We start from the raw sequence: 16,557 nt of genomic DNA on the forward strand, positions 1-16,557 counted from the left end.
AAGAAACAGATTTACTGTGGATTAGAGAAGAGCCACCGTTACATGTATGTAGGTGGTGAGCGTAGATTGGTGGATAACTTTTAATACTGAGCGGGTGTGTCCAAAGTCAAAGCTCTCAAACCGTTTGCAGACCTAGCCAAAAAAAAAATCTTGCGCTTAGCACCTTTGCATCCAGTTTGCGACTGTTTTGAATCGCCCGAACGAGCAGTCCTTCTTGAGAGAGAGAAAGAAAGAAAGAAAGAAAGAAAGAAAGAAAGAAAGAAAGAAAAAAGCTCGGCACACGGGCCAGCCCAGTGTATTGTACGGCGGTTTGTAGCCCCGTGCACTGACGCGCTTTATTTCTTTCTTGAGGCTCAGAATTTGTTAAGGCTGCGTTGTCTCCTGGGATAGACATCAACTCTAGGGCTTGTCTGGACTAGCTAGCCACTGGGCTGAAGCTGTTGCTTTCAGAGGTGCGCAACGACGAGATAACACATTCCACCTCGACAGCTTTTCGGGTCAATATTTTACTTGTCAAACTCGTTTGCCGAGTCGTGCGTTTATCATGATTGAGACAGGGGCCGACCATGCGGCGGCCGGCACTAGCTTACCAGGTAAGATTTATTTCTGCCAGTCTCAGAATCTTATTAGCTGCCTTTTTAAGCCTCCTCGCCACACATCTTTCTTGACCCCCCTCCCTCACCTCGCTCACTACTTGGCTGGCCGTCTCGGCCGGAATCAAGTCCCTTGCGCTTGACGGACCAACGCCTCAGATGCGACTCTATGCCATCGCTCAAACAGTTACCGTCCTGGCTGAGAGCATTCTGCTACATACCTAGGTACCTTGCTACCCTGCCTGCGTGCATACCTACTGAATAAGTACATAGGTGCTAGTACCGCGACGAGAAGGTACCTAGGCACTACCTATGTATGTACATAGGTACCTATGTACCAAACGGGGCAGGCAGCAGAGTTGCTCGCTGCCTTCGTTGCTTGTTGGGCAATTTAGCCTGCAAAACTACCTACCTTGCCTACCTGTGTACGTCGACATGTGCCTACTGTGGTGCAGCCCACCCCCGCAAGAGATGATCCAGGCCCAGACTACCCAGATCGGCCGTTGTGGTCCCCACTGGCTCCTGATGGTATGGTGCGCCCACAGTCATGCATTCTGGTTCTGACTGCTGGCAATCTGGCAGGCGAGCTGCCTTCCTTTACCCTTGCCTGTTGCGGCTGGGCTTACTCGGCGCGAATGTTGACACTAATGGAACGTGGGGAAGCAAAGTCAAAGAAGAAACTTGAAGAAATTTCTTCGTCTTTGCGCCGCGTCTTTCATTACCAAAAGCTCTTTCACCATCTCTTTCACCACCTCTTTTCACGTGTGTCTGATTCCTCGAGGGCTGTGGGTTGAGGACGGAACAGGCCTGACGTATTTGGATAGCTTGCCACCACCAGACGAGCCTCCCACAAGACCTCGCACCGTTTCAAGCCACACGGCCCTCACCCCGCGTCTTTTGAACTGGGCGTCTGCACCTCTTGTCATAACAAACAGCCTTATGACTTGTTTGGTCATTTCTACCTCCTCTCGCCCATTACAGTAGGTAGTACCTACACTCGGTACCGTCTGTGCTGCTTCCATCGTGTACCTTGCCTTGGCCCCATCCTATCCCATCCATCCCCCGCCGTGGTAGGTTCCGTCTGCATCTCATTGCTCCACTCCATCACAAACAGCCAGCCAGCCTTAACAGCTCACGATACATCGAGTGTCACCTTGCCTACCTTCCCCTCACCAGCCATCTTGTCCTCTTCCAATTCATGTTTTCATGCCCAAATCCCCTCCTTACCATTAACTCGCCGCATCCGCCACTCCCATTTTGCTTCCTCTTCACTTTGGCCTCACAGTCAATTCCTTCCTGCCATTGCCATCTCACTCCGCCATCGGCACCCCCGATGGTCATGCCTTAGCTCACGCGAGTCAAGGTGGCAAATCTTCACAAACCTTCTCGACAATAGAGAACAGGTCGTTTCAACCTTCGAAACAAATTGTTTTATGCATGTACTGTCCCTCTCATATAAGCACAATATTTTCAGAAACTCCCCGCGCTCGCCATCACCAAGCAATTGATTTCCTTTCACCCACCTTTCAAACTATATTCCATGCTTCATCATTTCCTCTCTAGTCAATCTGCTGACATCCCCCCCCCTCCACAGTCGCCGTGGCTGACCCTGCATCATCGTCAAACCCAACTGCTGATCTTGCCAACTCTTCTTCAACGCCAGCGACCGCCGCCAACGACGACAACGCCATGATCTTCTCGGACTTTTACAAGGGCTCACGCTCGCCGCTCGCTAGGCTGCGTAACAGCAACCCGCAACTGTCCACAAAGCTCCCTACAGCCTCACCTGACTGGGTCGGCGACGACTATGCCGACTTACTTAGCAAGGATAAGGTCAAGAACAAGGAGGCCATACGCCGCTACCTTGCCGACAAGGTGCGCTACGATTGGGTCTTTGACTGGCCTGGCCAGCATGTCCCTGACTCGCTGGCCAAGCCTCTCCGCGAAGAAGATAGTCAACCCGCCTATCTTGAAGCGGTCAACGCAGACAAGGCAGTGACCGAGACTGCTACCAGCCCCGATGCTACCGACAATGGCTACCAAGTTCAGGACTCCGACCTCGACTCTGACGATGAGTCCGTGTATAGCGTCGTCTCCGCAGACAATTTACACTGGCGGCCCCGCGCTGAGTGGACGTCCGACATCGACGAAGGAGACGAGAGCTCGTCTTTCGACGACTCGCAATCCTCGCTGCAGCTCGCTTCCATCGCTCGCCAAGCAAAACGTCGTCGCGCCATCCGCGAAGAGGCATCTTGGAACACAGGGCTTGCCTGCTTCGAAGCTCGACGCAATGCTTGGACTGGCGCAAAAACGGTGCGCGTGCGCGCCAAGCCCGTTACCACCGCGTCTGTCCAACCCATTTCGCCACGTTCCCCCCGCCGCTTCTTTTTCCGCCGCAGCATGTCAAGCTCGCCGCCCGCCGCAGCTGCCGCCTTAGCAGCGGCACATGCTGCAGCTGTCGATCTCTCCGGCACCGCCTCTGACTCTTCGTCCATCCCGCATGATGAGCTGCGGAAGGAAGAATCTCAAGTCGACGGCAGCGCTGCCAATACACCTATCACCTCCACCTCCACCGAAAATACGCGCAACTACCCCGTCGAGACGCTCCTTCCGCTCGTCCAGCCAATCCTGCCGCCAAACAACCCATTGCGCGCCTCCATCACTCCCAATGTCTACATCGGCCTCTACGATAAAGTAATCTTGCATAATCTCCAGCCTTCGTGCCCGATCAACCTCGCCGATATGTTGCGCTCTTGCGTCACAGGCTGGAAACGCGATGGCGAGTGGCCCCCGCGTTCCACGCCGTACAGCCCACCGGCGGCGAAGAAGAAGAGTCCGAGGCCTGGAAAGTCAACTGCTCTGCCAGCGTCTGTTTCACAGCCTACAGGAACTGAGGCGAAGTCTAGCCGTAGGCTGAGCTTTAACCTCATGAATCGTGACAACGACGAGTCCCGCGCAAGCAAAGGCTTTCGCAGGAGTTTGCAGCGCGCTCTCGGCATGGGGCCTATTCCCGGTCTCGGCGAAATCGCTTGAACTGAAATGCAATATCAATGAGCACAATGTATTGGGGATCACGGAGCTGTGGAGGAATCATGCCTTTTTATACCCCTTTTCTACCTTTCTTGCTATATCTGCCGTCATGCCAATGGAGTGTCATATTTCGAAGGTTCAATTGGGCATGGAAAGCTAGGCTGCTTTCTAGGAGTTCTCTTCTATTTGATGCACTTACTCCCAATCGTTTGAATCTTGGAATGGGGTTGAATTTCGCCTAGCCTTCTTGCATATACCCATAGCCAAATGAAATCCCGATTGTCTCGATTATGTATGCCCAGTATGCTTTTGCCGTCTAGCATCATATCAACTGTTGAGAACATGCGCAGACACCCAACCGGCAACTTGTAATTGCGTCTGGTTGAAATGGAAGTTCCATGAAAATTAACCAACATTCGACTGACTCTAAGTTCATCGAGATTCAGCATCGTCTGCAAACAATTTTTCATCCGCTCTCTGCACCAAACCTTCCATTACAGCCACCAGGTCTCCCAACAGCTCCTTGGCGTAACCTCCCCAGCTCTCAAAAGTCACAATCTCCAGCGTCATTTTGTTGCCACCCTCGGCAACAAATGCTTGTATCTTCCACTCGCGTAGCGGCTCCTCGTGAACATACAGCGTCTCATATCTATTTCCGGCCTCTTCTTCCGTCTTCTCACGCGACGCCACGTGCGACACATCTTGATGCACTACCGTATCGAACCACCACTGCTCCAGCCCCTCTTCCCCCGTCATACTCTTTTGCTTTTCCCACCCTGGGCTACACAAGTCGGCAATCTCCTCCAGACTGATGCCTTCATGCCCTGCGCTTTCGATATGCTGCTGTTGCACGAACGCGAGTAAATCAGCACCTGTCCAGGACGCGTCCATGCGCACCCGCAGTGGCACGTACTGCCAGCACGGCCCGGCCACGGCGTCTGCACCAGCAATGCCAATGCTACGACCGCTGACGACTTCGCCAAACACGACATCCCGCAGGCCTTGGCGACGCGCGAGGCACAGCGCCCATGCGGCGGTGGGTAGCGATGCCACAGTGACTTCGCGATTCCGCATGGAGATGTCTAGGCTTTGCTCAATGGCGAAGTGTCTGCGATTAATGAGGGGTATATCTGGCCGGAGGGTGGTTATGGTAGAGTCGGCGAGAAGTTCCCTCCAATAAGGAATACTGGCGGGGATGGCATGCTTCAGCACGCGGGAGACGTATGCGGAGAAGGGTAGCGAAGGCTCCGGAGCCTTCTCGTGGGTGTAGAGAGCGGAGAGCTGGCGAAGCAGGATCGGGAGGCACATCTCATCGTATTGTGCGTGGGAAATGCGGAAGACGAGACAGCTGCACGACGCCGGGCTCTGGGGATCGTACACGTAAAGCCATTTGACGAAGCTCGAGCCGAGCGGCATGGGCTTCTCAACATCAGCGCGGCAAATGTCTTTGGTAAATGATGATAGAGTTTCGGCTGGATTGGTGTATGCGTACTCTTCAAATGGCGCGACGAGAGAGTCAAGAACGGCAGCGTATCCTCGTCCCGCGCTCTCAACGAACACTGTCCGGAGAATCTCGTTGTGCGCAATGAGGTCTTGGCAGCTTCGACGCAAACGAGGCAAGTCGACTTCTTCCTCGAAGAAGATGAGCTCATAGCGTGCGGAGAATCGAGGCTTTTTCGTCGTTCCCCGAACGGCAATCTGCTGTAAGAATCGTGTTGGGAGCACATTGGCGACCGTCCACGACTTATCCTCGAGCTGCGGGCTAACCACGTCGGTAACAAAAGCGCTCTTGTCACCAATGTCATCAAGAAGGGCGAATGGCTCAACAACGAAGCCGGTAGACCCTTCTGCACTGCTCACCTCTTGTTCGCTGTATTCCATCACTGCGGCCATTTCTTCCAAAGTCTTGTTGCTGAACATCTGCGCAACGGTGAGGCGAATACCATCTGGCCGAGCCTCGGAGGCAAGCTTCATGGCCGAAATTGAATCACCGCCGAGCAGGAAGAAGTTGTCCTCCAGTCCAATCTCCGTCTCTGGAATACGCAGCACGCGGCTCCATAGCGCTCGAAGTCCTCGCTGGCGCTGAGATGTTGCAGACACCCTAGGCTTCTTATCGGTAGGTTCACCCGCAACACCTATGGCAGCCTTGTCCCCGATAATGTGTATCATGCCCGCGGCGTCATACTTGGCTAGTTTTCCGGTCAGATACAACTCATCCGTGGATATGGACAGGCCAAGCTCCGCTAGCCATTGTGGACGAGCTAGTGGCTGGAGCTCTGCTGGCTTGGATGTTTGTATGGCTAGTTCACCGATGGCACCAACGGGGATAACTCTGCTAGGATCATCAGACCGAACAATGTACGCAGCTGATGCGCCCTCGTAAACATTCATCGTGGGGTCCTCGTGCGTGGTTGCGATTGCACCGCGGAGTGCTGCAGTGTCGGCGTCAGACAAAGGGTTGATGTCGGCAATTATTGAGGTCGTGCTCTGAGCAAGCTGCTGCGAGACGTGTTTGAACTGAGTCAAGACTTGCTGCATCGTGACTTTATCAACTGTCCTGGAGTCGAAGCTTGCCATGACCAGGAATCCCTTAGGGTCGATGGAGCACACCAACATGAGAGCATATGTGTTGAACTTGAGGGCCTCCTGGGCGGCTTCAGCATCACCGGCAGGAACTAGACAGTTTGCAGGTAGGGATGTATCCAGAGTTGATGCATCTGCATCTGTGCTTGGGTGCAGCACAAGACCAGTTCGAAGTTCACAGGCTTCTCGGGCATCAGGGCTCAATCGTCGAATATGCTGCAGACCAAAATGCTCGTGAGAGATTTGGTCGATGGTCTGTTCCTGGATGGACTGCAAGAATTCTCCAACCTGTGCTTTGCGATCAATTTGCACACGAACTGGTACAGTAGTGATCATCGGTCCCTCAATTTCCTCAGCGCCCAATACCGGCGCATTTCGTCCTGTTAGTGTCTCGCCAAAGACAACGTCGGAGCTGTTGATGTACTGCGATGCCACAATTGCCCATGCGCCCCGTATGACGGTGGCCAGGGTAGCATTGGACTTGGGCAAGCCTTCCAGCGAGACGTATTCTTCCAGCAGCTCGTTTGCCTGGGTCTGGTACCCTTCATGAGGAAGTGTCGGGAACTGCAAGCGATAAGTGTCCTGCAGTTGATCCCTCCAATATTCCTCGGACTCCGCGCCGTCCTTTTCCAAGAGGTACTTGATGAAGTGCTTGAACTCTGCAGGCCGCGACATAGCTTGGCCCTGATAAGCTTGGTTAATGCGCTCTACAATGAGAGGCATCGCCCAGCCGTCATATAAGGCATGGTGCATTGTCAAGACGAAGGAAACAGTATTGGAATCGATATCGTTGATGATGGCCCATCGGATCAGAGGGCTGCCAAGATCCATTGCTGTATCCCGATCGGAAACCAGGTAGTCGGCAACATTGGTGCCAGTAAAGTACTGGAATTTATCGTTGACGACAACCTGAACAAGTCCATGACCAGGGACCTGCACAATTCGTGTCCGCAAAATCGGACTTCCTTGTGACGCTGCGTCAAATGCTGCGATGAGTTTCAAGGCAGTTTCGTCATCTTTCAACACAACAACTCTCTGAGCAACATATGCTTCTTTCACCTTACTAGAGAGTGCCATAAGTGCTTCCTGGAGTGGCGTGCAAGGGTAGATATCCTCCACTAGGCCCGGCTCGATACCACACAGCAAGGCAACCTCCTTCCGGGCGGTCTCTTCACCCCAAGATTCAGGAAGGAGTGAGAACGGCTTAATATCCGCTAGGGTTTTTGATGACATATCCGTGGTCTTGCTTGCCATGAGAGACAGTGTCGGACTACCGAAGATGTCGGCTACTGTCAATGCCAGGCCTTCTTCTCGTGCCGCCGCAACCAGCTTCATAGCGCGAAGCGAGTCACCTCCAAGACCGAAGAAGTTACTGGCCTTGCACACAGCGCTTTGCAACCCCAAAACACGAATCCAAGCTTGCGCCAGCTTCTTCTCGGCCAATGTGCTGGGCTCCTCTTGTGGTCCTTGGTCGGCGTGCGTCATGCTGAGCTTGGATCGAGGCATCGCGGAGCCAATTTCACGAAGCTTTTTCCTGTCTGTCTTACCAGAGACCATTGAAGGCATTGATGCAAGGGTGATAAAGGCAGCAGGCACCATATATCGCGGTACCTTAGCCCCAAGCGCCTCGTCAATGACGTCCAGAGCTGCCGATAGTTCTGGCGAGGGATCAACGAAAATTGTGTCAACTTCAGAATTCACCAGCGAAGTTTCGACCAGGAATGCCACCAAAGTTGGTGATCCATTCTCTGGCTTAATGACCTCGGCGGCGACTTTGACGCCGCCGGGCAGGCAGGTCTGAAGGTGATGCTCTACCTCCGCTAGTTCGACGCGCTGTCCACGGAGCTTGACCTGCTGATCCTTGCGGCCTACAAACTCGATGGATCCAGATAGATTCGACTCGTATCTGACCAAATCACCCGTCTTGTACAGTCTTCCATGTCGGCCGGGACAAGAAGCGTGGCCTGCTGTGAGCCAGGCAGGATCTTCAATGAATACCTCGGCAGTCTTGGCTGGTTCTCCTAAGTAGCCAATTCCAACAACAGGGCCCTCGATAAGCAGCTCACCGACTTCGCCAATGGGGACAAGAATGTTGTGGTCTTCCGGATTGACCAACCATGTCGTACCTCCGAACCCCTTTCCAATCCCCGTGGATAAACCGAGGTTGTTATTGATTGTGCAGCCGACCGTGCACTCCGAAGGACCGTAAGCAATGACTAAACTGGTAGATTTCCTCCAGACTGCGGCATCACTGGGAGACACCGCTTCTCCACCGAGACCGAGCACATCGAGCGATGGGATGATGTCGGGGTCCAGAACCCGGGCAACGGAGGGTGTCATATGCACCATGTTTGCCTTGCTATCTCGAATAGAGCCGCTCAGATCATTCATACGGCCTTGCTCGGACGGGACGCAGATCTGACCGCCACAAGCCAACGTACAAAGCATGCAATCAATGCTGACGTCGAAGGCGTAGGATGGGAAATCGAAGACGCGCGAGGTCGACTTATAGCCAACTGCTTCTGCTCGGGGAATCGCACCACTAGTGTAATTTTCGTGCGATATCGACACACCTTTAGGCTTGCCGGTGCTGCCCGAGGTGAAAATAACGTACAAAAGAGAGGATGATGGTACGGCGGGAAGAGGCTCAGAAGACAGCTGCAAATGGTCGTCAAATGTGGACTGGGAGACAGAAACGACGGTCCCTGCAGCGGCAATTTTCGCTCCTAAAGAGCTTTGCAACGCCGATGTAATTATCAGGTTTGCGCCTGTCTGCTCGACAATTGTTTGGAGACGAGCCTCAGGCTGGCTGGGATCTGTTAATGAGAAAGCCGCGCCCGCTTTCATAACAGCTAGGAGTGCAACCACAGCCCACATGGACTTTTCAAAGCATAGCGGTACCGTGACCCCAGTGCCAACTCCCAGAAAGCGCAGATGAAGCGCCAGACGGTTCGAAAGTTGGTCAAGATTCGAATATGTCAAGGAGCCGTCCCACGACTGGACAGCCACATCTTGCGGTCTCTGGCTTGTCTGCTCGGATATGATGTCATGCATGCATCGCTGAATGTTTTCTGGGACGACTGCATTCCAACGCCAGAGTTGGTCGAGGTCTCGTTCTGAGACGCCTGGCTGCTGCGGGGATCCTTGCTGAGATCTGGTTTCGGTGTCGCCATTTGTTCGACTGTCGAGATTCGTGTCAACTGTGTGGGATGCTGTCTTCTGCGAGCTGCTCCCGAAGGAAACGTCGACAGCGCGGGTCCCTCCGCCTCCATGGTCATCGATGCTGCGCATTACGAATGGTGTGAGAAGAGTATCCAAGACGAAGAGGTGTGATGTGCCATTTATTGGCCAGCTACAGTGAGCGTCGCAGCGGCAAGGTCGGTTGGGCAAGCCTTTTACGGTTGTAATTGGGTTGCAATGACGTTGAAGTACAAAAGCATGCATGCATCCATGCAGCTAGATATGTATGTGAGGATATACTGCGCGTTTCAGTTGGACAATATGGAAATGGTATAGTGCGGCTGGTCATGAGTTGGAGTCAAGGCAGCAAACTACTGCAAGTACCGGCTAATAGAGCTCCATTTAGATGCGTGTTCGGTATTACTGCTGGATATCGAGCGGGAATCCCCGAAGGTCGTCCGACGGTGGGTAACCACCAGCGGTTTACTGCTTTTTGCGTATCCTTCAGAGCGGCATTGGGGGCGGCCACTCAACTTGAACCGTGAAGAGAAGAGCGAAGCAAAGCGTGTACAAGCGTGTCAAGTTGTGTCCACAGGGTCAAGCTGATGGAGAAGCGGCGGGGTTGTTGGCGTGAGGTTGATCAAGACATGGGCAAACAGGCAACTCAAGCCTATTTGTTCTAGCAGACAGGTGCTTTGTAAAGGATCGTATGGCGCGAAGTGGGATGAGGGGTTGAGGGGTGTGAGAAGTTTGGGTAGTTGGCAGTGAGGGGTGAGAGCTGGGGCTGATGGTCGAGGGAGGGTACAAGATGGGGCCAGAAGGTACAAGGCGAGGTACAAGACCCAAAGAGGCATGTACTTGCGGATCTGATAAGGATCCAGTGAGAGCGCACAGTTCTTCTCTAATCCACCAGAGCAGCTACCAGTCCCTAACTACCTAGTTAGTTAGCGGGCCACAGCTAGGTGCTAACTACCTGTATTAGTAGTTCGACCCAATTGTGCATGCACATGTCAACTGTCGTTGGACCTGGAACCCTGTAACTCTCGCCAGTGGTGGAATTCCTTGTCACTGGTAGGTCGCCGCGGAAGATTCTGCCGAGAAGCTGTTCCCGGCTACTGTTGCTCTGTAGGAACAAAATGTACGGAAAGGGACAACATACCAAGTTTACGGGCATGGTAATGAAACAAGAATGGCTATGGCGTCAGCGTCGCCGTCTCTCTCGCCACAAACTTGGGAAACAGAAATTCCGGATCGGGTTGCCACCGAACCCCCCATCCGCGCCACCCATCCATCTATCTGATCAATCTCGGGCAAAGGGATATGGTCGAGTTTTTGTTTTTTACTGTAATGCTGTCCGAGCTGGAGCCTCAGGGCCGCTCTCCACTGCGGACATGAAGAAACTAGGATGTTGGACTGAGGATTGGAGGAGCCCCGACCCCCCTGCAAGGCGAAAGCCAAAGCGTTTCTTTTGATTCACTGTGCCTTGCAGGACAGATTCTGGCAAGCATGGCAGCATACCATCGCCCCAACCATGCTACGCACAGAACTGTTCAAAGTGAAAAAAAAAAAAAATACAGGGAAAAGATGAGTGCTCGTTCGTATTTCAAACGCTTCTCAGGGGGCAATTCACTGGCAGGTACGAATTACTAACTAGCGACACGGAATTAGCGCAGTTTTCCATCAGGTATGTAGGCCCAGTCGATTCCTCTACGCCATTGCGCCAAGTTCTAGATGCGTTATTTTTGTACTCTTTCTTTCTTCAAACAAAGTACTTGGCGTGGTCTGAATACCGGCCTTGAAGAGACACATGAACATGTACCGATACCGTTGTATCCACCGTCACGTCTTGCTGCTGCCCACCGCTAATGGTTGGTACCGCTTTGTCCACGCCCCCTTGTTGCTGATTTGCCTACGCTAGCCCATCTTATCTGATGATCTGATTAGATGAAATTTTCAACGAGCTGGCTGGACTGGGCCTACCGGGCCAAATACCGCCGACGGGCCTCGGACTTCCGCTAGCTGTACTAGTACTGTGGGACATTTATGTTATGCAGGCTCTACCAAACCAACTAGTAAAATAGTTAGAGTTCATTGCTCATATTCCGCGGTTCGCGTCGTTTTGATGTGGTCCCTGGCAGTCTACCAGGCCCTTGACGGACCACGCACCCACATGGACAGCACGGTACTTGGCATCCTTCGCGCATAGACTAACTTCTCCTGTAAAACCAGCATCCGGTGCTTTTCGCCGAGGGCTGGTCAATTCAGCTCCTCGTTGCGTAGCATTACTGCTAAGTTAATACCAGTGACCGCCCAACCATACAGTAGCGCTCTCGTCACTGGTGCTTGCAGCTTGTCTTGTAAACTGTGCGCGCCAGGAGCTGCAATTCTCGTCATAATTACAAAAAATATGTCTTCCGTTCCGACAAAGACAATTCGGCCAGAGGTGCCTCCCGAGACAGAGAAGCTCTCGCTACTCCATGGCCCGCTCGACCCTCCTCTGGTTGACCTGACACTCGGTGAACTGCTCGAACTACAGACCTATCAACACGGCACACGCGAATGTCTCGTTATTCCATGGACGGGGGCGCGATGGACATACAATGAGTTGAACCAGCAGTCCTCCTGGCTGGCGCAGTCACTTCTTGACTTCGGAATCGGTGTCGGCGACCGCGTGGGCATCATGGCTGGCAACTGCGAGCAGTACGCGGCCGTGTTCTTCGCCGCCGCCAAGATCGGAGCAATCCTAGTCATTCTCAACAACACTTATACGCCTACCGAAGCAATGTACGGTATTCAATTCTCCGAATGCAAGATCGTCTTTACCACGCGCACCATTGGCCGCATGGATAACTCGCGCCTGCTAGGTGATCTGGACAACTTGGACCGCGGCCCAAAGGTCGTCATGCTGCGAGGTGACGCCAGCAACTATACTACGTACGACGAAATGATCAAGTCTGCTGCACGAAAAAGTCATGATAGGCTCTATGAGGCAATGAGACGCGTGAGCCCACATCAAGTTGTCAATCTGCAATTTACCAGTGGCACCACCGGCCTGCCCAAAGCCGCTATGCTGACACATCAGTATGTCTTCACCCCGTCTTACAGAAGACAATGCACCTGGCGAAACTAACTGTCTGATTCTAGCAACCTCGTCAACAACTCTCGTTTCATTGGCGACAGGATGCGCCTCACATCGGCCGACGTGCTCTGCTGCCCTCCACCGCTGTTCCATTGCTTTGGCCTTGTACTCGGTCTTCTGGCCATAATCACACACGGAGGCAAGATCGTCTATCCCGCCGAAGTTTTTGACATCTCTGCCACCCTGCGTGCCATCTCTGACGAGTCCTGTACCGCCGTCCACGGCGTGCCTGCCATGTTCGACTCACTTTTCCAAGCTGAGTTTCCGCCTGATTTCCGGTGCGACCGGCTCCGCACCGGCATCATTGCGGGAGCGCCCGTTCCCCGGTATCTCATGGAGCTTCTCGTTGAGAAGTTTGGCATGACCGAGTTCACCTCTAGCTACGGATTGACGGAAGCGAGCCCGACGTGCTTCAATGCCTTCACCGACGACAATATTGACACGCGTCTGACGACTGTGGGCACGCTCATGCCTCATGCTCATGCCAAAATCGTAGATCGTGACGGAAACATTGTGCCCGTTGGTGTGCGCGGCGAGCTGTGCATGGGTGGGTATCAGCTTCAGGCAGGGTACTGGAACAACTCGGCCAAGACTAACGAGGTCATGGTACGCGACTCAACTGGTGTATTGTGGCTTCACACTGGCGATGAGGCTGTTTTTAACGAGCATGGCTACTGCACCATCACGGGCCGCTTCAAGGACATCATCATTCGCGGTGGCGAAAACATCTATCCTCTCGAGATTGAAGAGCGTCTCATGGCGCATCCCTCCGTTTCTCGCGCTATCGTCGTCGGCTTGAAGAGTAAGCACTATGGCGAAGTGGTTGGCGCATTCCTTGAGCTCGTTGCCACAGCGGCCAAACCCTCGGATCAGGAGCTTCGAGACTGGGTGCGCAAACGTCTCGGTGGACACAAATCACCCGCGCATCTCTTCTGGCTTGGTGAAGGCAGTGTCCCTGCTTATGTGCCGCTGACTGGCAGTGGCAAGGTGAAAAAGTTCGAAATGGCCAAGGTGGGCGACGAGTTGCTCCGAAAACAGACGACTGTCGCCAAGTTATAAAATGGAATTTGGGTGCTGCTGCACCTGGATGAAAGACGATTCACTACCCAAGAGACGGACTTGGTTTTCGCGATTTTGTAGAAGTTTAGAAGATCGGACTTCAATATTTAGATATAGAAGAAAATACAAGAGAGCTTTCCATTTTGTGGCCGATAGTATTTCTGTTGATCTTGGTCTTGACCACCCGATAGATAGATCACTAACGTCTAGATACTGTCCTCCCCCCCCTACAGTTTCGGCACAAGACCAATCCTCATGCCACCAACAGCTTTCTCCTGCTCTCCCAACGGGCAGAGTTGGAAGAAGCGACCGCGAGGGCAGCGCACGAAGGCGCTGCGCTTGTGCGGCAAGTCCACAAACTTGTCAAGCCCAAAACCGTGAATGAGGTCGTACATGACGACGGTGGAATTGGAGTCCTTGGGCTCTCCAACCACCCACATGGTACGCGGATCATCAAGGAAGAGGTAGTGCATCAGACTACTCCACCATGCCGTAACACGATGAGGTCCCCGAAAGCGGATGTCGCCTACGAGAGAGTGACGACCACGATCAAAGTCTTCGGCGTCGTAGTAGCCTCCAAGGCGGTCCTCCTATGATAATGTCAGTTCCAACTGCAGCTTTCCATTGTCGACTTGCGAAGCACAAACCTTAGCCCAGTACACCTCGAAGTAGGCAAAGTAAGCATCATCCCACTTGGCCAACAAAGCAACTTGATGGGGATCTTCGTGAATGTTGCGTAGGTACTCGCGATGCTGCTCCAGCGTGCCCGTCTCGTTCCATCCCTGCGAAACACGTGGGTCGTTCTGCCACTCATGAAACAGTCGCAGGTGTTCAGAATCGGTATAATCGAGCGAAACCATGGAGAAAGTCTCTTTGAGGTGAGGAATCCAGCGACTGTAAATCACTGCACCCGGTGCAGGCTTGGCAGGTCGGATTGGGTGCCACGATTGTTGGTAGCGACCCGGGTCCTGGATGTCGCCAGCTGAGGCGACGCTGATAGTATGCTGCAGGGGCGTGAGGGGATACGATGAAAGAGGGTTCGAGGCTGGCAACGATGAGGGCGACTCTGCAGGGCACCAAATGGGACGAGGGCCGAATGGCGATCCAGCACCCTGCCAAAAGGTGCTGCGCAAAACAACAACAGTGCTGCTCGTCTCTGTATTGGCAATCTCGGGCGCAGCGTAGCCTTTGGCAGACTTTGGGTGCTCAATGCCGAGGAGGACATCCTGCAACTGCTTTGAAAGCACATCGGCGCCATTGCCACTGAGCTGCAGTCGAATCATTTCCATTCCGGGCCTCACGGTAAAGAAAACATAAAGAAGCAGCCAGGCCTGCGCTAGAGTAGGCGCACTACTCGTACCATCCCAGCTGACATTTGAGAACGGAGAGCGTCGAACGCGTGCCCAGGGACTGTTGTTGGCAGACGCAGGGAGCTCACTGGATTTGAGGTCGGTAGGCGCAGAGAAGCGCAGCCGGGACAAGTGCAGCTCGAATGGAAGTGGCTGGACCGAGGAGCCTTCCTTCAGAAGCAGCTGAAAGAGCTGGTCCTCGGTGCGCTTGACGGTGTACTCGGCGAGGTATGGGTGCGGCAGCTTGATGACGGTCTCGGTGGGCGCGAGGGTCGCGAGATCGATGATGCCCGTCATTGTGTTCTTGTGCGTCAATTCGCAGCAGAATCCAGAGTTTTGCAGGATTGGGGCAGGTCCGGGTGGCAAAGAAGAGGAGCAAGATGCAGAGATGCAGAGATCTGGGTAGCAATACTCAGCCGCTACTTTGAAGAAGAAGCCGACGGGACGCAGGCCATTCACGGGCCACTACAGATGACCTCATGTCTGCGGTAAACGTCTTTCCGATCCCTGGGTAGTTAGCAAGCTGGCCCTCTTCTGTTCGAGTGCCAGGATTGGCAAAAAGGCAAGTCCATGCCGACCGTTGGGGTGGGCAGACGCTGCGCTACCACCTGGGTGTTGGAGAACGGCCTGTCTCTACCTCCTAATTACACCCCTTTCTGTTTTTTGCCCCAGTCGCGGGACAAGAATCGCGGCGAGGCTAGTTCCTGATGCTGACAAGTACCTGTACTTTGGACAGGTCGCACTGGTACGTCGGCTGGCCCCCAAGGAAGGGGGGGATTTAGGCTTTGACACCATAGCTACCAAGCACTCGATGGCAATAACCAAACTTCTCAATGCAATTTCGCTACAGCTGCGAATTGCCCATCTTAGCAGCCTCTATGGTATGACTACTAGGAAGACTTCTCTGTGTGAGTCCTAACTAGTCTTCCGTGGAACTGCTTTGATGAAACCCCGATGCTCGGCCGAGGCGCGGCGGATCTGATAACTTTATTGGAGCAACCACCTGCCGAAGCCTTGCACCTATGTACATAAGTAGGGACAAGCAACCTACATGGTAACTAGCTAGTTACTCAGTATGTATATGCATACAACCTTATTGTTAATTTAGGTAGAGTTTCATTTTAGCCCAACGCCGAGTAGCTGTTATAACCTCCCTACGTATATATTCGTAGTAAGTGAACCTACACTACAGTACATGCCAATGTACACCAAGTACAACAGAACTTGTTCCCTGCTAGTTTCATTGGTGCGCTCCACTCCACCGACAGGGAAAGGCGTGATCTGATAGAGAAAATTTTTCCCGTTTCCAATGCTGCCCAGCGCTCCAGCCGCTGGCATTTGCGGTCCAGGCTCGCAACTTTCTTTCAGCTGTGGAGCTACAATGCCACTCGTGGATGGATGCATCGGCGAGTTACGGACACTGTGATTGCGGATCAGAGTGGATTGGCAGACTTGCCGTCAACTGGAGCTTTCGCTGAAGCTTTTTGGCCTGTTTCCCAGACTCATGGCTTGCCCAGCTCCCAGGCTTGCGTAACCTAAATCCACGATTCAAAGCACGGTGACGCATAACTGCAATGGTCGCATCATATCTCAGCATATTTCATAGTCTCTTCCTAAAGGATCT

General features: G+C 53.3%; 4 protein-coding genes across 4 annotated transcripts; 2 read left to right on the forward strand and 2 right to left on the reverse strand.

Annotated features, from left to right (window-relative positions):
* Positions 1-2,282: 2,282 nt before the first annotated feature.
* Positions 2,283-3,626, forward strand: ISF_09796 (hypothetical protein; the record flags this gene model as incomplete). Its single annotated transcript, XM_018853397.1, has 1 exon — positions 2,283-3,626. One exon carries the CDS (start codon positions 2,283-2,285, stop codon positions 3,624-3,626), a length of 1,344 nt encoding a protein of 447 aa, XP_018699410.1.
* Positions 3,627-4,055: 429 nt separating this feature from the next.
* Positions 4,056-9,260, reverse strand: ISF_09797 (AMP-dependent synthetase/ligase; the record flags this gene model as incomplete). Its single annotated transcript, XM_018853398.1, has 1 exon — positions 4,056-9,260. The coding sequence occupies one exon, from the start codon at positions 9,258-9,260 to the stop codon at positions 4,056-4,058; it is 5,205 nt and encodes a 1,734-aa protein (XP_018699411.1).
* A 2,533-nt stretch (positions 9,261-11,793) lies between these two features.
* Positions 11,794-13,584, forward strand: ISF_09798 (AMP-dependent synthetase/ligase; the record flags this gene model as incomplete). Its single annotated transcript, XM_018853399.1, has 2 exons — positions 11,794-12,467; positions 12,531-13,584. The coding sequence occupies 2 exons, from the start codon at positions 11,794-11,796 to the stop codon at positions 13,582-13,584; spliced, it is 1,728 nt and encodes a 575-aa protein (XP_018699412.1).
* Positions 13,585-13,811: 227 nt separating this feature from the next.
* Positions 13,812-15,230, reverse strand: ISF_09799 (Siderophore biosynthesis protein; the record flags this gene model as incomplete). Its single annotated transcript, XM_018853400.1, has 2 exons — positions 13,812-14,174; positions 14,232-15,230. 2 exons carry the CDS (start codon positions 15,228-15,230, stop codon positions 13,812-13,814), a joined length of 1,362 nt encoding a protein of 453 aa, XP_018699413.1.
* Positions 15,231-16,557: the final 1,327 nt, after the last annotated feature.

Source organism: Cordyceps fumosorosea (assembly GCF_001636725.1).
Source record: "Cordyceps fumosorosea ARSEF 2679 chromosome Unknown scaffold_75, whole genome shotgun sequence".
Taxonomy (NCBI): Eukaryota; Fungi; Ascomycota; class Sordariomycetes; order Hypocreales; family Cordycipitaceae; genus Cordyceps; species Cordyceps fumosorosea.